The sequence below is a fragment of the Telmatherina bonti genome (genome assembly GCF_933228915.1).
Source record: "Telmatherina bonti genome assembly, chromosome: 1".
NCBI classification, from domain to species: domain Eukaryota; kingdom Metazoa; phylum Chordata; class Actinopteri; order Atheriniformes; family Telmatherinidae; genus Telmatherina; species Telmatherina bonti.
Genome location: NC_136619.1, coordinates 22,965,545 through 22,983,182, shown reverse-complemented (window position 1 = coordinate 22,983,182; position 17,638 = coordinate 22,965,545). Strand labels below are relative to the sequence as shown.

The 17,638-nt window shown below is 40.7% G+C and overlaps 1 protein-coding gene across 1 annotated transcript in view; it reads right to left on the bottom strand.

Annotated features, from left to right (window-relative positions):
* The window catches only part of gse1b (Gse1 coiled-coil protein b), a 172,717-nt gene that overhangs the window by 115,287 nt on the left and 39,792 nt on the right, over positions 1 to 17,638 (bottom strand). Inside the window, exon 2 of the mRNA XM_079243551.1 lies at positions 5,443 to 5,581. Within this exon, the coding sequence (XP_079099677.1) occupies positions 5,443 to 5,581 (139 nt within the window). The remainder of the gene's footprint in view (positions 1 to 5,442; positions 5,582 to 17,638) is intronic.

Sequence of the window (17,638 nt, the reverse complement as noted above, 5' to 3'; positions counted from 1 at the left end):
AGAATTGATAGAGTAAAAATGAAAGCCGAGGGTCTTGGAGGAGAGAGGTGATGGTTGGGTGGATTCAAGTATAGAAGGAGACGGAGGAGGGAATTAAAGAGGGGGGGCAAAGAGCATGTGAAAATGCGACCCATGCCTCCTACTTACAAGCTTTATCACAGTCCCACCTGCAGAGAGACAGCAAAAAGCACTTAGTCTCAGCCTTGTTGCCTGACAGCAGAGAACAGTTTAAAGGAGGAGAAGGAAAGAAGGGCTGAATAGCAGGAAAAAGAGGGTGATGATAGAGAAAGAAAGCAGAAGGAAAGATTTGAGTAATGAGGTTGTAGAAAGGAAAGCAGGGGAAGAAGAGGCAAAGAAAGGGAGAGAGGAAGAAACATGACAAGAGCACAATGGAATGAATCCATAGTTGTTCAAAAGAAAAGAGAAAATAAAAAAAACCTGCATACTTATTCATGTTAAACATCAAAACATGAGAGGTTTTTCTTATTTGTTGGTGTCGTAAATGAAACGACAGATACACATTTACAGCAGAGCTTGCCAGCAGCTATGAGTGTACAAGCAGTGAGACCTAATCCTGCTTAAACACCTGTTTTCTGGTGAATGTGTAGGTCAAAGGTCAGTCGGGAGGTTTCTCACTAAGTGGCCTTCTGTTTTAGAGGTGCTGCTGAAACATGCTCATAAGCTGACCTCACTGGTTCACACGGAGCAGTAACCTAACATCATTTGGCCCCAATGCCTCAATAAAACATTTATTAAAAGAGAAATTCTGTGGTGCACACAGAAAAGTTTCACATGTAATAATGTGAAAAAACAGAAAAAGAGTTATAATTAAAAAATATTTCCATTAAATGGCTTTTGGTTTATCAAATGACTTATTACCTTGAGCAACAAGCAGGACAAAACAGCAATAAAATAAATATTTAATATAGTATTTCCAGATATTTGTTCAGTTAATTATTGAGAAGCTCTATCTCCTCAGGCTTCAAGGTATGCCCTTTTGGCTGAGGTGCTGTAGTTTATACAAATTAGCATTCTATCAACTGAACACAAGTTTTAGTACCTAAGCATGGATTATGTCTGAACTGAATACTATTTGCTCATTTAAAAGATACTGATAGGTCTTTTCACATGATTTCATTCTTCCGCCTTTTAGTTTTTGCATGAAATTGATTTAGCAACTGTTTCAGCTGGAAATGGATCGTTTAACTGTGGCTGGAGTTTGCTTGTGAAAGCCTGTGATGGGCAGATGATTCATTCAATCACTTGCAAAGTATCTTCTGAAAGTGATTTTTCCAGACACTTTCCAACCTGACTTTTCCAGACGGCTCTGTGTAACACGCCATCTGGCACATCAGGTTAGGTGCAATCAACCCCTGCTTTTAAAGCAGCACTAATTCCTACACTTGTGAAAAGTCTTTCAAAGGTACTTGATGAGTAAGTTGTTCCAAAAGAACTTGTAATTTTTCTGTGGATTTCGGCTGTATATTATCTTTGTCTTTTAAGACACAATCTTAAAACAAGCCTTCCTGCTCTTCCTGTTGCTGAAGATGGTTCATTATGATTTTTATTGGGTGCTGGAAGACAACATGATGCTTCAGAAGTATTGTAAAATTCTGGTAAGTATATGATGGCACTGCATTACGAAGATCCTAAACACACAGCATGCGCCATACAAACGCTAAGTGTCAAATGACGACACTTTTTGTTGTCACCATTTAGCGCAATTCATGCAGTATGTGAGAAGGAAATAACTGAGGGGATAAAATGACAAAAGGTTTATTACTTCCTGAACAGGGACACTTCACATTTATTAAGGCTCCAGTATCTGCTGATGAGCTATGGCTAAGTAATGACGTGCTCCGCTGGCTGTGAATCTATAGGTCTCTTGCTTAGTCTACTCTCTCTGGCTCCCAGGCTCTGGATGGAAAACCACAGTCACTAAATCAAACCCATCCGTACCAACGGTGAGAGAAAGTGATGAGAGAAAGCAAGAAAAAGAGGCAGAAAGAAGGAGAAGGGGTTGAGGGGAGGGAGAGGGGGTTAACAGCCTGTTTCTCAGCCTCTCAGAGAGAGGAATGTGTTGGAGAGGGGACAAATTAACCAAGAGTGACTGCACAATAAGGTCAGTATGGACAGAGGAGAATCCCAACTCGCATGCTAGCCTTGCACTTACACATATGCACTCAAACAAACACATTAAACACACAAATGCAAACAAAGTGAGTGATTGAGTCGGGGCAGAAGCCTATGCCCACCCTGTGAGTGGCTAATAACCATGGCATAGTTCCAAACCCACTGTCTCCTGACTAATTCCCCCATGCCCGCCAGGACTGGCGCCTCTCAGCAGAACAGACCTCTGCTTTTCAAAAATCCTGTGATCATTACATTACCGAATTACTCCAACAGATGAATGAAAACACAGCCACACAGGACATCCAATGCTCTTGCCTTCTGAAGGAAATACTTAATGGGAAAGACAATGGCAAAACTTTCAATTAATATTATTAGACATTAATGCCTCTCACTTAATACACACACCTCAGTACCCACACCGCAAGGCTGGAAAAAGAGGGCAGTGAAGCGGTGCTCTGCCAAGTGTGGCAATGCCCAAAGACTCAGTGCACCCTGGTCTCCAGAGGTATTTTAATCACAAACTCACACAAAGACACGCTCTTCCATCTGCTGTGCTTCATAGCAGCTGAGGCAAGCTTGTCACTGTCACTGTAAGTTAACCCACCCTCCCTTCCCAACTGATGGGGACAAAAGCAAAGAAGGAAAGGGATGGGGGAGAGGAAAGGGAGCAAGCAGTGGCATTCCTAACTGTGGTACCTCAGTCAGTCTCTTCCTTACTAAAAACACACCTTATCACCTCTGCCTACTGCCCAAGTATCCTAAGGTTATCATCTTTATCACCCCTTAATCTTGCTGCTATCTTCTTTTGCACTTCTCCTCTTATCCACCTGTTTTTTTGTTGTTGTTTTTTTTTTTTTTTAGATTTAGTATCCCCAACAGAGAGAAGAAGGCAGCCTCCCCTCCTGCTTTTTATCTTCATTTAATGTGTACATCAGTGATGTGTGTCTCTTTTATTATGAGACATGGTTAAAACAACAGCTCAAACCCTGGCAAACACAGATAACCAGACTCTATGAATCACCCTCCTTTCTGTGCCCCAACTAAACCCCACACCCCATCTTCAGTGTTGCTCCATGCTCCCTCAGTGGGTAATTGCAATTGTATTGAACTGGCCAGGAGCCAAGTGTTCTAGATTGCCAAGTCTGCCACATCTAGCTGTGCGGCTGCAATCAGAAGCTGCTCTCATGACAATCACATCACCAGCATGAGGAGTTTATGACCAGACACACATACTATGACAAGACACACATATTAACTGAGAATATGAATACGGATATGACTAATGGTAATTGTTCGATATGACCAAGACTGATGGATGAAATAAAACGAGACAACAGGCAGAGTAAAGGCAGATAAAGGCAAATTACAAAACAAGACATAAGATATAATAGTCTTTTTACTTTACCTATATGTCTTTGCATTTTATGTGCATTTTTTTTCATTAAATATGTGTGAAGTCAGTGCAGCAGCGGGTCAGTTTGAGCCTTTACCACTCATAATGATGTACTGAGTGAGAAGGTTGTTTTGAGTCTGACTAACTCTTGATGTGAAGTGCTCAGCTAATGTGTTCACAGATCCATCACTCTTGAAGCACATTGTGGTAAGCTCAGATGTCAGACTCTCTTCTGGCCTGTTTCCTGTCTGATAGGGGTCTTTGCTGGACTGGAAAAAGCCAAAATGTTCCTGATACAATGTGGTCCAACAGACACAAGACAGCAGAGAGAAAATCAGGCCGTTTCGATAGCCTCTATGTGGTTGCTGCAGAGGAACACATCTAATGATTTACTCACAACAGCCTTTGATTGTGCACCCCTGCACAGTTCTGTGTGAACACCAAGCATTTGCGTGTCACGTTTCTAGCCTGAGCGGAGGAAATGGGCCGTGTCATGTCGGTGTGAGCTGCAGCACAACATGCATGATGGAGAGCACTTAAATAACTCATGAAACCCCCGTTCTCAACCCGCACTAGACCACTGGGAGGATCGTTCAGTCTGTGGATGCGTGGTGGCCCCTTTGTCATAACTGTTTAATCAAGTATCTTGTGGTTGGGAGAGAGTGTCTCGGTGTGTCTGTTTGTGTGTGGGTTCCACTGAAAAGAGAACTTGAGATGAGTTTCTGTAAATGACAGGGGGCCCTCATGGCTAAACAGAAATAGCCTCAGAGAAATAAGAAAAAGAGGCCTGAACAGAAGAATGGTGAGTGAAAGAGACAGTGCAGTTAAGAGAAAAGGAGTTGAACAGTTTAGAGATCAAAATTTCTTTATTTTACAGAAAAAAGCCCAGGAAGACTTATAAGAGGAGGCGCTTTCCACATAAAACAACTTAATCGCCTTTAGCGCGGCGCTTAGATGTACTTGCACAGATTGGCAATAATTGACCAACAGGTCAATAAGAGCCATACCAAGAAATGAGGTCACACATACCACTTTAGTGTGATACAGCTTGATGGAGATATGTATGGCTGCAAGACAACAAACCACCATCCAATCCTTGAAAATAAACTGATCACAAACATGTGGCAGCAAGATGTGGCGTGCACATCTTGTGGTGGGATTGGCAGGTTTGCATTACTGATTATTAAAAGCAGTTGCTAGTTAACAACGCAGTCAAAGAATAGAGATCAGCTCCCCTGAAATATTTGCAAAACAAATCACAGGCAAATCATGAGAAACTCATCCCCAACTCGGACAGCATTGTGGGAAGGTTGATATTTTGTGAACCACCAAGATAGAAAATGTGGCATTAATGCAGTCTGTTTGAGAAGGAGATAGGTTCTGTAGGTATATATGGGGGTAGGGAAGTTTTGTGTAGGGGTTAGAAGTATCACAAGACGTATCACAAGAAGTGACAGTACAAGCCTGAACGATAATTTGTCACTTTTCGATTTGGGTGTTAGGGCTGCCTCACATTTCATCTTACACACTCCATGGGTCTCAATACTTTCTGTGCTGCCACAAAGCAGGGTCAGGAGGACCCCTCATGTATGCTAAATGAGGCGATCCATGCTCAGAGGGTTGTAAATGGATGCTAAACCACAAAACCCCACTTTGTATGATTTCAGAGAAAGCTTCTCTTGCAACAGAAACATAATGTTATACATGACAAGTGAGATAATCATGAAATTACTGAAGAGAAGAAAAAAACACATTGGTAACTGTATTGGTGTAGACCTTCTTAAGATGAAAATGTCATGTATTACAGCTATGGTGCACAAATATTAAAGAAAAGGAGCCATGATTAAAGAAAAACACAAACATAAAAAGCTGGGCGGAGGAAAAAAAATGGAAAAGATATGCAAAGGAGTACTCACTCGAAAGTGGACAGTCAGCTCTCTCTGCCTCTAAGTTCACTGGGCGAGAAGGTGTGCGGTCTCTGGTAGGTTGTGAAGGCCCCAAACCTGAGTCCACCTCCTTAGAAACTTCAATTGGACCCGCAATCACAGTACTGGACTGAAAGATATAAAGAGATAATCAAAGTCATGTTGTATTTTGGGGTTTTTCACTAATTTCATTGGCTGCAGTTTTCTGGGGGCTTAAGCCCTCATAAAAATTATTCTTTAGTCGCCTTATTGGAGATAAGCCTTTCTATCGTCAATACGTTCATAATAACTAGTTTCACATTTCAATCAATTGATGACTATTGTCTTACACTTTACCATTTTTTAATCATCACAGACCAATAACAACAATCTGGGACTTTAAGAAGGTCTTTTTAGGGAGACAAGAACCAAAGTTTAGCTCTACAGAGACATGGTAGCAACAGCTGCCGTATCACTGCATACACTTTCATTTCTTTAGACTCAAACATTCATATTGATCTTAATGTTTCCTCCAGTACATTTAGGTGTGCATAGTTAAGGTTCTTTGACACAATGAATAGATATTAAACAAGAAAGAAAGCAAGAATATTCTAACCATTGTTCTATTCAGACGCAAGTGGTGTTTATTAAGTGGGTGGAAACAAAATTGTGACCCTTAAGTTAACAACTAATGTAACAAGTCCCATTGTTACAAGGGTTAGGAAAGCAATGCTGGCATGATCAACTCTTAACAATAAATAGAGACTGACGTTGCAAATATAGAAGTTAATTGCAGATCTGTTTTGTCAACCATTTTTAGCTGCTGTCACAACTCGCAGATTTCTGCTATAAAAAGACAACAACTAAAGCTCCATATGAAGAAGTGTCCCTTGCTTGAAGTGACAGAGCTGCAAAACAGACAGACAGACAAAATGAAAGACAGAGAGACAGACACGGAGAGAAAGGCTTTGCCTGACAGACCAAGTCTGTTCGAATGTGCTCTACTCCGCTCCCTTTCACAGCTGAAAAGGGAAAGAGGGATGAGACTTCAGGAGAGAGACAAGTTGACCATGAAACAGAGGGTGGCTGTCAGTGAGGAGAGAGAGGAGTGGGGAACATTAAAAAAAAGAAAGGCTGTGATGGCTCCTTTCACTGACGAGCAGCAAAGAGACAGGCAGAGGAGGTGCAGCACATCTTAAGACAAAAAGGCACCCTGGGTTTATAAAATATACATAGCTCTCAGTAGGAGACAGAGACACAGTGCGACAGAGCAGAGGAGGGCCCCAAAGACTGACAAGACTACTGCTTCTGCTATGACACTGCTAAAAATAAAACACACACGTTTCTTATGACTTTTCATGAGGAGTCAATGGGGTGGAGTAGTAAGTGCTTTTTTGGATGTGTGATTATGAATGTGTGTGCGATCACATTAACGTAAGCATGCAGGTGATTGTGAGTATCAAGGTGCATCAACCCTTCTTCCCACAGTTACAGACTCAGTGGGGAAAAACCACAACAGTAACTGACACAGAAACCCACAAGTGTTTTGGCTGTTGGCCTGTATGTAAATTTACCAATTGGTCAAGGGGATTTTTTTGAGTAGGGATTTTTTTTTCCTTTTGTAACCGCCTCTCTTAGACTTGCCCACCTGCCCTCTCTTGAAGCCTAAGCAGCTATCTCTGCCACACCAGTAGTTAAAAACTGCTTATACAGACCTCACTTAACAATGAACTCACCCTTTGTATAAGGTAACGATTCAATCCTCCTACGTAGTCTTAGTAATTGCTGTGCCGCTGAAATATTGGAATTCTCATGCGATTATGTGATGTATTACAGGCGGAGAGTCTGTGGGTATATTCATATCTTTGCTTTATTGAGTTCCACTATTTATCTTCCTTGTTAGATGAGCTGGGTGTGGCTCCTCAGTCTACATCCTGTGCTTGTCATGTGTGAACACAAAAAACATCCAGGCAAATAGTCATGTCTGAGCCTCAGGATTACCTCTACTCTTTAAAAAATCAAAACAGTCTGCCTACGGGTTTCTTCACCTTCTCTGGTAGTTGCATTCTTTCAGCCATTTAGCTGTCATCCTTCCCTCCCCCTCTTCTCCTTTTTCTCTTTGTTATTAAAAGTGCCAGGTGAGGGACTTGAATTCCCCACACTGGATATAATTTAGTGCCTTGATGACTCTGCTGCGTCAAGGTTACAAGCCTGTACAATTTAATTACATAATTCACCAAAACACTTGGTAGAAAGTTGAAACTTAACAGTAGTGGTGTTAGATAACTAGCAAAGATGCTGTTGCACACTTAGCAGTTGCTTACAAATGACTCATTAAGATAACCGTAATTTGGAGAAGCCTTAGAATTTCAAACTTGTGTAATAATGTTATTAAAGAGACAATTTTTAAGATGCCTGTTGTTAACATGAGTGAGAAAGCATCACGGTAAAGTTCTATTTGAAATACAATAGCGTTTTGAGCTGATTGCTAATGTCAATATGCTAAGACGCTAGGTAGGTATGAACTATGGTGGGTGTGGCACTTCTTTAAGCAATCTTGGCCTAGTTCTACCATCATTCTGGAAATGGTAAATCTTCTCTCCTGAGACTAGTAGATCTTTTACTATTGCTTCAGAATCCATTCTCTATTTTGAATCATTCTTCAGGATACACACATGTTTAGTCCAACATTTTGAGCTCTCTTTGCTTTGTAGATGTGAATATTCACTCTTACACCTGTCATGAAGTCTGCTGCTGATTTTCTTGGATCTGATTTCACAATATTCGATATTTCTGTTATATGATCTTTCATAGTATCATTGTTTTCCTCAGACCAAAAGTCCACCTTGAAGATTCAGGTTATAACAACATATTGGACAGTTCTAGTCCTTGTTACAGTGGTTTCAGTTGTTTTCTTAGTTTTGCTTTTTTGTTTCCCTATTGCAAACATCAATATACCTGTGGTGACTTTTTTTAAAAAATAACAATGGTAAAAATGGAACAATGTGGTCAAAGGATGTCAGTCTGAAGACAAGTTGTGATAAAACTTGTAAAATACCAACATTGCAAATCGAAAGAAATAAAACCAGCAAGACTGAGAATCTGGAATCAATTTCAACACAATGTCATGGAAAACAACTTGATCTTTGTTAAGTCCTGGTCAATGTCGCTGCCTGTAAACATAAATCAAAGCTACTGTACATTATTAAAATAACAATGCTTCAATATATAATTCACACTCATGCTGATGAATGCCCTCTGAATAGACTGGAGACATTTTAAGATGCAGAACAAGAGTCATGGGGTGAAATGAGAAAGATCTACAGAGGTAGCACTAATTGAGGTTAATTTTACAGTTCAGCATTATCTCCTCTCATCAGTAAGGAGGAAGCTGGTAATGGATGATGTCGCAGGACACAGAGAGAGCCTGCCAGCAGAAATCGCACTGCAGTGTGTAGTACTGTGTCTGTGTGTGTCCTCAAAGGATCACAAGACATTAGTAGCCGAGCAAAGATGTTGATTCGGAACTTGCAGATAAACAGAGGGCCTGCAGGCCTACACAGGGAAAACTGTGCTTACGTGCATGCCTGTTTGAGAGAAAGAGAGTAAGATAGGACAGCAATAGTCTCTTTTCTTACCTACATCACCCGTCACCCACATAAAACAATGCTGACACTATCTTGCACACAGACTCTCCTCTGGACACTCCAAGTAGTGACACACAAGGATTGATGGGGCTAAAACATTACTCAAAAAAGCATGAACCCTTTGTCAATTACTTTCTCTTTCTCACACATTCGTTGCAACCTAAAGTGTTTGGGACAGCGCCTGTCAGTATGTAAGCCCTCAACACCATCTGCAGTTTAACATGTACCAGACAGGGTCAAACAAAATAATACAGTGATAAGCAGAAGTGCTGAACACACATATGTGCATATGTGTCACAAAGGGGCAGGGCCATCCATAAACACAGCTGCTGACAGTCCAGACAGGAAATACACTTGAGGATGTCGATAAGTTAGTCAGCGGGAGTGAGGAGAGATCAATAGGAGCACAACATAATGTCAGGGGCTGCAGATGAGATCACCTGAGGTGACTTAGGATCTATATGAGGAATTTTGATTCAGTATATTTGACACAATGTCCCAATCTGTTAAAAAAAAAAAAAAAGGATGGGAGTAAGAAATAAATTTGTAAAATATTTTCCACAGAATAATCTCATTTTATTATTTGCTACTACAATTTTTTTTTTTTTTTTTTTTTTTTTTTTTTACAAATAATGTTTGTATTTTTCTAGCTGGTTGTTTTGATTTTTAAACATGAGTTGTGTTTTTAGGTTTGTTGTTGTGCTTTGTTCTGTTTTTTTTTTTGTGTTTTGTTTTTTTTCAACCTCATGACCACTGCAGTCTTTCCTACGATGGCATCACCACTTAAATCACTATTGCATTGCATCACGAGATGTTAGTGAGCAGCAAAACAGATGTTTATTCATAAGGAAATGTTTGGGATTATAAGTTCAACATGAATGTGAATAAAGACCTACAGCACCAAAAAAAGATTTTCCCTTGAGCTTTGTTAAAAAAAACCCACATATGAATATGAGGCTTTTTTTGCATCCACAGGACATGACTGCCTTATATCCTGATGTCTTTTTTGTTGCGGTGTTTGGCATGACTGCCTGTGTGCGTGCATTCTCTGGTCAATGTGTGTTTGTGTGTGTTCTCAGCTCTGCTGACATTTCCTCAAACGTGGCTGACATTTCCAGGGGATTTGAAGATTTGATCCTGTCTGTGTTTGAAGAGCTGTGTACTGGCCCCCTTACAACACAGGGGGAAACACTGCAGCAGAGCCAGCAGTGTGCCCCTGCCTTCAGGTCTTTAGTCAACAGCATTTTGAAGAGCAAGTCCTCATTCACCCAAAGTATGATTAGAAGAATACCTGCACAACGGCCTGCCTTTCAGAGATGATGGATTCACTGCTTGGTCTCTAACTTAGTCTTACCATTTTCCCCTGAGCTGCAGAGTGTTTCTCCTCTTCTCAACTGAGGCAGAAAAGCTATCACCAAAAGATATGAGACAAGAAAGTAGATAGAGATAGTGTGGGAGGGAGATAAGCAAGAACGTGTGAGAAGGAGGGGGAGAGATTCGTTTCTCCTGCTACAGGCTGGTTAGTGGAGCGAACTGACACAGACTGACATGTCTCTTCCATAGAGACTGAGTTAAAAAGAGGCTTGCTACTCTCTGTCCATTACTTTCTCTCTCCAACCTTCCCACTTTTTACTCTTTCAGCTGTCCTGCCGCCTGCCTCCTCCTCTTGTTCCCCAGCCTGAGGCTCCCATGTCTTGCTTTTTCTGCCTGGATGAACTGTGCAGTAGTCCTGTCCTAACCTTAGGCTCAAATTACACCATACACACGCGCACACAAACTCATCCTGCATGAACACAAACAACCCCCACACAAGCCCATCCAGTAGCCATGAGGGGGCCCCGGGGGCTAAACACAGGTCAGGATTGGGTCAGTCAAGGGCAGCAACACATGAAGCCTGACAGATGTAATCCTTACACTGTAGCTGATCTGAGGAATACTGGATGATTATGACATGAATAAACTCCTATGAACACAAAGCAGTCAATGTGCATACATCAACTATCCTATCAGCTGTCTTTACACAGATATATTTTCATTATTAGCAATATTCTTTGGCTCTTAATAATTATTATGAAAAAGACATGGCTTGTTTGCACAGTTGGAATAGTAACTTCACATCTGTATTAGGTCAAATATAATCCAATATCACAGTGTGTTATTTAATTAACCTTTTAAAACAAAATGCCAAAAATACAACATTGCAGACAACACAATATGTGCTGTTTAGCCAAACTAAATACAATGCTGGGGCTAGTGCTGGACATGACCTTGAAGCTGAAATTAGCCTCTGCTCCTTGTCCAAATATATACCTCAGCAAACATTATAATTGCTAATAAGTTTCAGACTGAATCAGCACTGTCTCTCGCTGCACTAGGGTAATGCACACACACACAGAAACAAATTCCCAAGCAGTACAGGATACAGGAGGTCAGTGGATCAGCCAAAGTGAATGCTGATGCATCTTCAGCCCTCCCTATCATTCTGCGCTTCGATTGCCTGTGATGTCATAGTTGTAAAACATGTGCATCCTGATGGTGACCAGAGCTCAAAGGAAGGGAGGCACTGCATTTTAAGTATCACAGTAAGCATTTAGACATATCCTGGGTCTGTTTGGCCCCAGGAACAGGATGTAAGGGTCCTACTGACTCAATAAGCATGTGATACTTCCATGACCTCTGCAGGGTTTTGTTTCACACTTGAAGGCAGAACATGGTTCACAGACAGGCAACAGGAAGGCATTCAGACTCAAAACCACTGCAGTGTCATAGGTATGAGTCTTCCACCTCAATATGTTTTACCCTTTGCAGTTTATGTAGAGTATTCAAGGTTATCAGATTACTACCTCAGATTTATTTGAGTTGAGGTTAGAATTGCCTTAACCTGAAGTTAAGTCAAGGCAGGATGGATGGCAATAAATCAAGGAAAAATGTTACTTATGACACTATAGTGTGTCCTTCAGCTAACATTCCAAATACACAAATTGGCTTAGTTTTTACTCAGCCTATAAACAAAAAATGTGGGTAGTCACTCAGGCTGTGACAGTATGCTTTTGTCCCGATTCTATTCGATTCCGATTTTTTGGGTGCCAATTTACGGAAGCGTAGAGCTGTCATCCTCAAAAAAAAAAGTTTGGGCCTTATTATGTTATAACGTGATAGTTTATTGTAAAAACGTATAACCACTTGAACGCTGGAGGGATTACATCTCTCAGCTGTTCCGGGAGCACCTTGGGGACCCCCCACGCAGAGTTGGCGAATGTGGCTGAGGAGAAGGAAGTCTGGGCTTCCCTGCTTAGGCTGCTGCTCCCGCAATCGGAACCCCGATAAGCGGTAGAAGAGGGATGGATAGATGGCACTTGGATGCACCGATGATGTTTGCATTCATAGCGATTCTCGTGCCGCTCAAGTTTCAATTACAAATGATGCCACGTCATGGGGATTGGACTCATTTTTCCTTCTGTACAGACCCATGCCTTTTAAAACTGTCCTTAAACTACGCATATTTATTACAATGTGATCGAAAGTTTTCCAAAGCACTATAATTTCACAATGTCTCAACCCAAGTATGAAGAAAAACTCTATCAAGTTCTGTAAATGAGCCATTTGTGATCTCCTACCCACCCCGCACACAATTTCCTCATCTAAAGTCAAAAATTACCAAGTTCACGTTGTCAGATACATATGTTTCATGTTTTTACAATAAAACTATGATGTTATAACATAATAAGGCCCAAACTTTTTTTTTATGAGGATGACAGCTATACGCTTCCGTACCAATTCGATTTGAATTGCGATTCTCACAATTCTTCGATATTGCTGATTTTGTAGATTAAAAACAAAATAAATCAATAAAACTTTCTCTTTGCTCGTCATTTTTCTTGATTTCAATGAGGGAAAAACAACACAATAAGCCAGACCATCATTTTGCTGCTAGAATGCCCAAGAAGACAAATAAAAAGATCAATAAAAACAATTAAAAATGACGAAAAATTTTGTACTGGATTATTTTTATCTATTTGGGAAAAAAAAATTGATTTTAAAATTGTGAAGCAAAAAAATCATTGTTCTTACGTCTATTTGTTAAAATGATTAGGAATAGCATGACTTGACAACATGACATGTGTCAATAACATAAGGTTTATGACCAATAGCTATTTTTATTTATCTGGTACATGATTTTCAGTGGCACAAATGAGTTCAAGAAAATCACAATGTGTATGTTGTGTGGATTGTTTATGCCTGAGGCCAATACACATTTAGCTGGTAAACCAGTGTGGAGACAGGCATGTGGGTCAATATGAAAATACTCCTCTGGGCAGCAGTGTGACATTATGAACAGAATCTCTGCTGCACTTTGATGGCATTTTGATAAGACGCAAAACTGAGCTGGGGGAATAAAAATCAGGCAGAACAATAAATATATGATGGTGGCAGAGAGGCTGCTTGTTGTAACTGACATGAAAGCGAGGATACATCACAATGGAAACAATGAAACACAAGTAAACATGAAGTTGCACTAATTTCCAGACATAAATAAGTAGTTCATTTAATAGTTGGGATTTTGCACCTAATTATAATTCCAACAAATATAACAGTTTACTACAATGGTATACTTGCTACAAAGTATACTAAAAAATACTAACATGGAATCATTGTTTTCTTTTTTCATTTGCTATCCAAACTACAAATAAAATAAAAGGAAATGTGTGATAAACAAGCATTTCATCTCCTTTTTTATTGTTCAAAAAAGGTAACTAACTATGAAGGCAGCTCTGCAGTCTTACAATCCTCACAAACAACCTTGTGTGGTAAATACCTGAAAAGCTTTCAACCAATAGGTTCGCCTTTTCTAAAGCTCATTCACTGGACCTTTTGCATTTTGATGTGTTTGAGACCAACCTGCGTAAAAGTCGTGCTGTTTTAAGTTAAACATAGATCAGTTCAATAACTGCAGAAATTCCTCCTATCAAGAAGAAAAAGAAGAAAGATCAGCCGAGGTATAAAATCCAAGTTCCATAAAGTAAAAGTCCTCTCCGGTAGCAGTTCCAACCAGTAGAAGAAGACCTGATGAATTTAATTAGCACAGCTCCACTGTAGGTAGATGAGCCTGTCAGGGAAAACACCTGCTCAAAAGGCACAGGTAGATCCAAAAACGTGACAGGACTTCTACTTTATGGTACTTGGATTATACACCTCTGCTCTTCAATAAAAGATCCTAAAAAACATATCAAACACTAATTAACCTGATTTGGATTGTGCCAGAAAAGTACGATTCACTGTTGCAGTAGAAGATAAATTTCTCAAGTTTTAGCCTAAAACACACCAGGTAACAGCACCCCTATATAAATGTTTCACAGGGTTCAATTTGCATAAACAATAACCAGGCCTTCATGGCCATAGTTGTGGCAAATTAAGCACAACCGATGAGGGGCAGCTAGCTTTGACCAAGAAGCACACTGAACTGATAAAAGCTGATACTTATCATTACAAAGATACATAAGACACAACTAACAATTACAAGTCATAAACACATGTGGTAGTTTATGGTTATTTAAATGTACATACACACACACACACACACACACACACACACACACACACACACACACACACACACACACATGCCAATGTACAAAAGTCAATGTAAAAAAGGGATAGAGTTTTTATTTTACTGAACTTAAATCATGACCTAAGTGTAAAAAATACACTTGAAGAGTGCAGACTTCTGCCAAGGAGCACATTTTTCACTCATTTTTGCTCAAATTCTAGTGTACAGAATTCTTTCCAGATCACTCCCAAAATAAAGGAAATCCAATTAAGACTAACACCCATTCTCAGAAAAAAAAAGAAATCACAAAAATTTGTCTAGTATTTTGTGCAAAGTTGCTAACAAATAGACCAATAAACACTAGAAAAAAACATAACCTTCTTGATAGCGGTAATAATTACGCCAGATTAGGTTTAATAAGCATTCCTACTATAGAAATGATCAATTATGTAATAAGAATTTAACAATAATGTAATAACAATTCAACAATTAGTATGTACGTAAGTATTAAATCTTAAGCCTTATTTAAAAAAATATATAAAATGAACTCTTTCAGCTTGAGGTTCAATATTTACTACTTTTTCTTTTTTTTTTTTTCATATGAGTGTCTTCTTTTTATGAACAGACTTCACTGCTCTATTTACTGGCAAATGTGAATGGCTGGTGTCAGCCAAAAATCACTGCTGCACTCATATCTGTTGTCAGGTCTCAGGAAAGTATATACAGTAGGTAATAGCAGAGCACAGCAAAACAACTCTACTCTCAAGAGAGAGAAGAAAGTAGAGAGACAGAGCGAGATATATAGATAGAAGGAGAGAGAGAGAGAGAGAGAAAGAAACACAAAGGGCTGTTTTCTGCTGGGTGGGTAAAGTGTGTCCAGGGGGCAGCTGAGTGAGCACACACAACACAAAGCCCATCATTAGTTCCAGCTTTCTGCAGACACAACAAACTGTGTGTGTGAGAGAAAGAAAGAAAAAACAGAGGGAGTGACGATACATGCATGTGCACCATCAGAGGGGCACAAAGGTTTTGTGCATATGTGTGGAGTTTTAGACATTGACAAGAGCCTGTGTTGTTGTGCTTGTCTTCTCTGATCTACAGCTTCTTCAGGATCACAGCCCCGTGCAGTCAATACTTGCTCCGGCTGCTTGTATGGTTGTGTGTGTGGGATTAGATGCAGAGTATGGATCCCCACTTTCTTTTTTTTTCCAATCTCCCCTGCCCTCACTTCTCTCCATCCTCCTTCCTGTGTCTTCCTCTGACACCGCCACCACACACACTGCCTCCTGTCTACCAGCTGCTACTCCGCAGCCGTTCATCAGAGCTATGATTGGTGACTAGAGGAATCTCATGTCGCTACAGCCGACTCCTCACCCCAGCCCTGACCTTTCACCTCTGATTGACCCATGGCTGCAGCAGCTGCTTTTACACTGCAGTGACTCCATTAAGCCTGACACCTGCTGCTACACACACTGAATCATTGTGACAAGCACACACACACACGCACACAAACAGATATGTGCACACAAAGCTGCAAAAAAGATGGCAGCAGAGACAACATTCAGGATAGTATACTCATGCCCAGGCACACACACAAACACAATGGCCCTTGCTCATGCAAATGCAGAAAGGCGGCCCTTTTATGAGATTACACAGTCATTACAGACGGAGGGTCACAAGGGGCACCTGTAGACAAGCAGCTCCACAGTCTATCAGAAGCCTGAGTGTGTGAAAAACACTGAGAGAATAGAAGATAGAGATTGGGCACTGAACTTCAAAACTGAAGTATAAGCAGTCTTAGAAGAGTGTTACAGAGCCAGTACCAGCACCATTCAGCAGGTACTATGCATATGTTCTGTGTGTAATAAGACTTTTATTGTATGAATGTGTGTTACTGTGTGTGCATGTGTGTGTCTGTGGGTGGGCCCCAGGCCGTCTATGATAGCTCAGTGGTAGCCATCTGCTGGCAGTCACAGCAGGAGAAAGCAACGACAGCCAAACAATGGAGAGCAAACGGAGAGCAACGACAGGCCAGGATTTGTGGGTAGTTTTGCATTTGCGTGTGTGTGCATGCACGTGTGTATATTTTAGTGAGGTGTGCATGTTTTCCCTTCAAAGATCCAAACAAGTCCCTCTCTATGAGCATGTGCAGAGGGGCGTGGCTGTTGTTCATAGGCTGTCTCTGTTGCCAGGCAATAGATTAACAAGCCCAAATGGCCATTTGTAGAGGATAGATAGCATGGACAAGTGTGAGCTCACTTTTTGTCCTGTGCATGTGCATTTTCTGGCATGTGCTTATCCAGAGTTTATGTCTGTCCAGCCCCTTCTTTTCTTTAATCTTTACTATCCTGCTGATCTCTTGCAATTCATCAGCTAAATGCTGATATGCAAAAACAGTTTAACGTTGGCATATGTGTGCTTTGGCTTGAGTATGTAAAGATATATTTGCATGTAATACCAAAGACTCTCTTTCTTATATCTATATGAAAGCATCTGACTTCCCAGCATTCCTTTTTTGAACCCCTGCCTTTTTCTGTCTTTCCCTGTCTGCAGGTAGACTACCATCATGGATATAGACAGATGGTCGGGTGCTGGAAGAAAGCTGGCTCTCTGGATGTGATACACCAGTCTGAGAGGCAGCGTCATCCAACTGGGTAGAGGCCTACAGTGCCTCCTAGAAAGAGCACGCCAGGTGGCTAAGAAACAGACTGCTGGTGTCCTGCAGACACTACAAGCGAAACCCTCTTGTCACTATTCTGCTGTTTTCACACCAAACACAACTGAGGACTGCTTCTGACAAACAGATACAAATAAGTCAAGACCACATGTCAGAAATTGAGGCAAACTAGAAGTGTGAATGGCTCATTATGAAAAGAATCTCTCTCCCTGCACTCCATTTGGACGAGCAGATTGCCTGTGTTGTGTGTGTTGCTTTGGCCATCCATGCCTTTGCATGGCAGCACTTCAAAGGCAGCCTTCAGTAAGTTTCCGCTCTTCCACCTCCTGCTGTTGC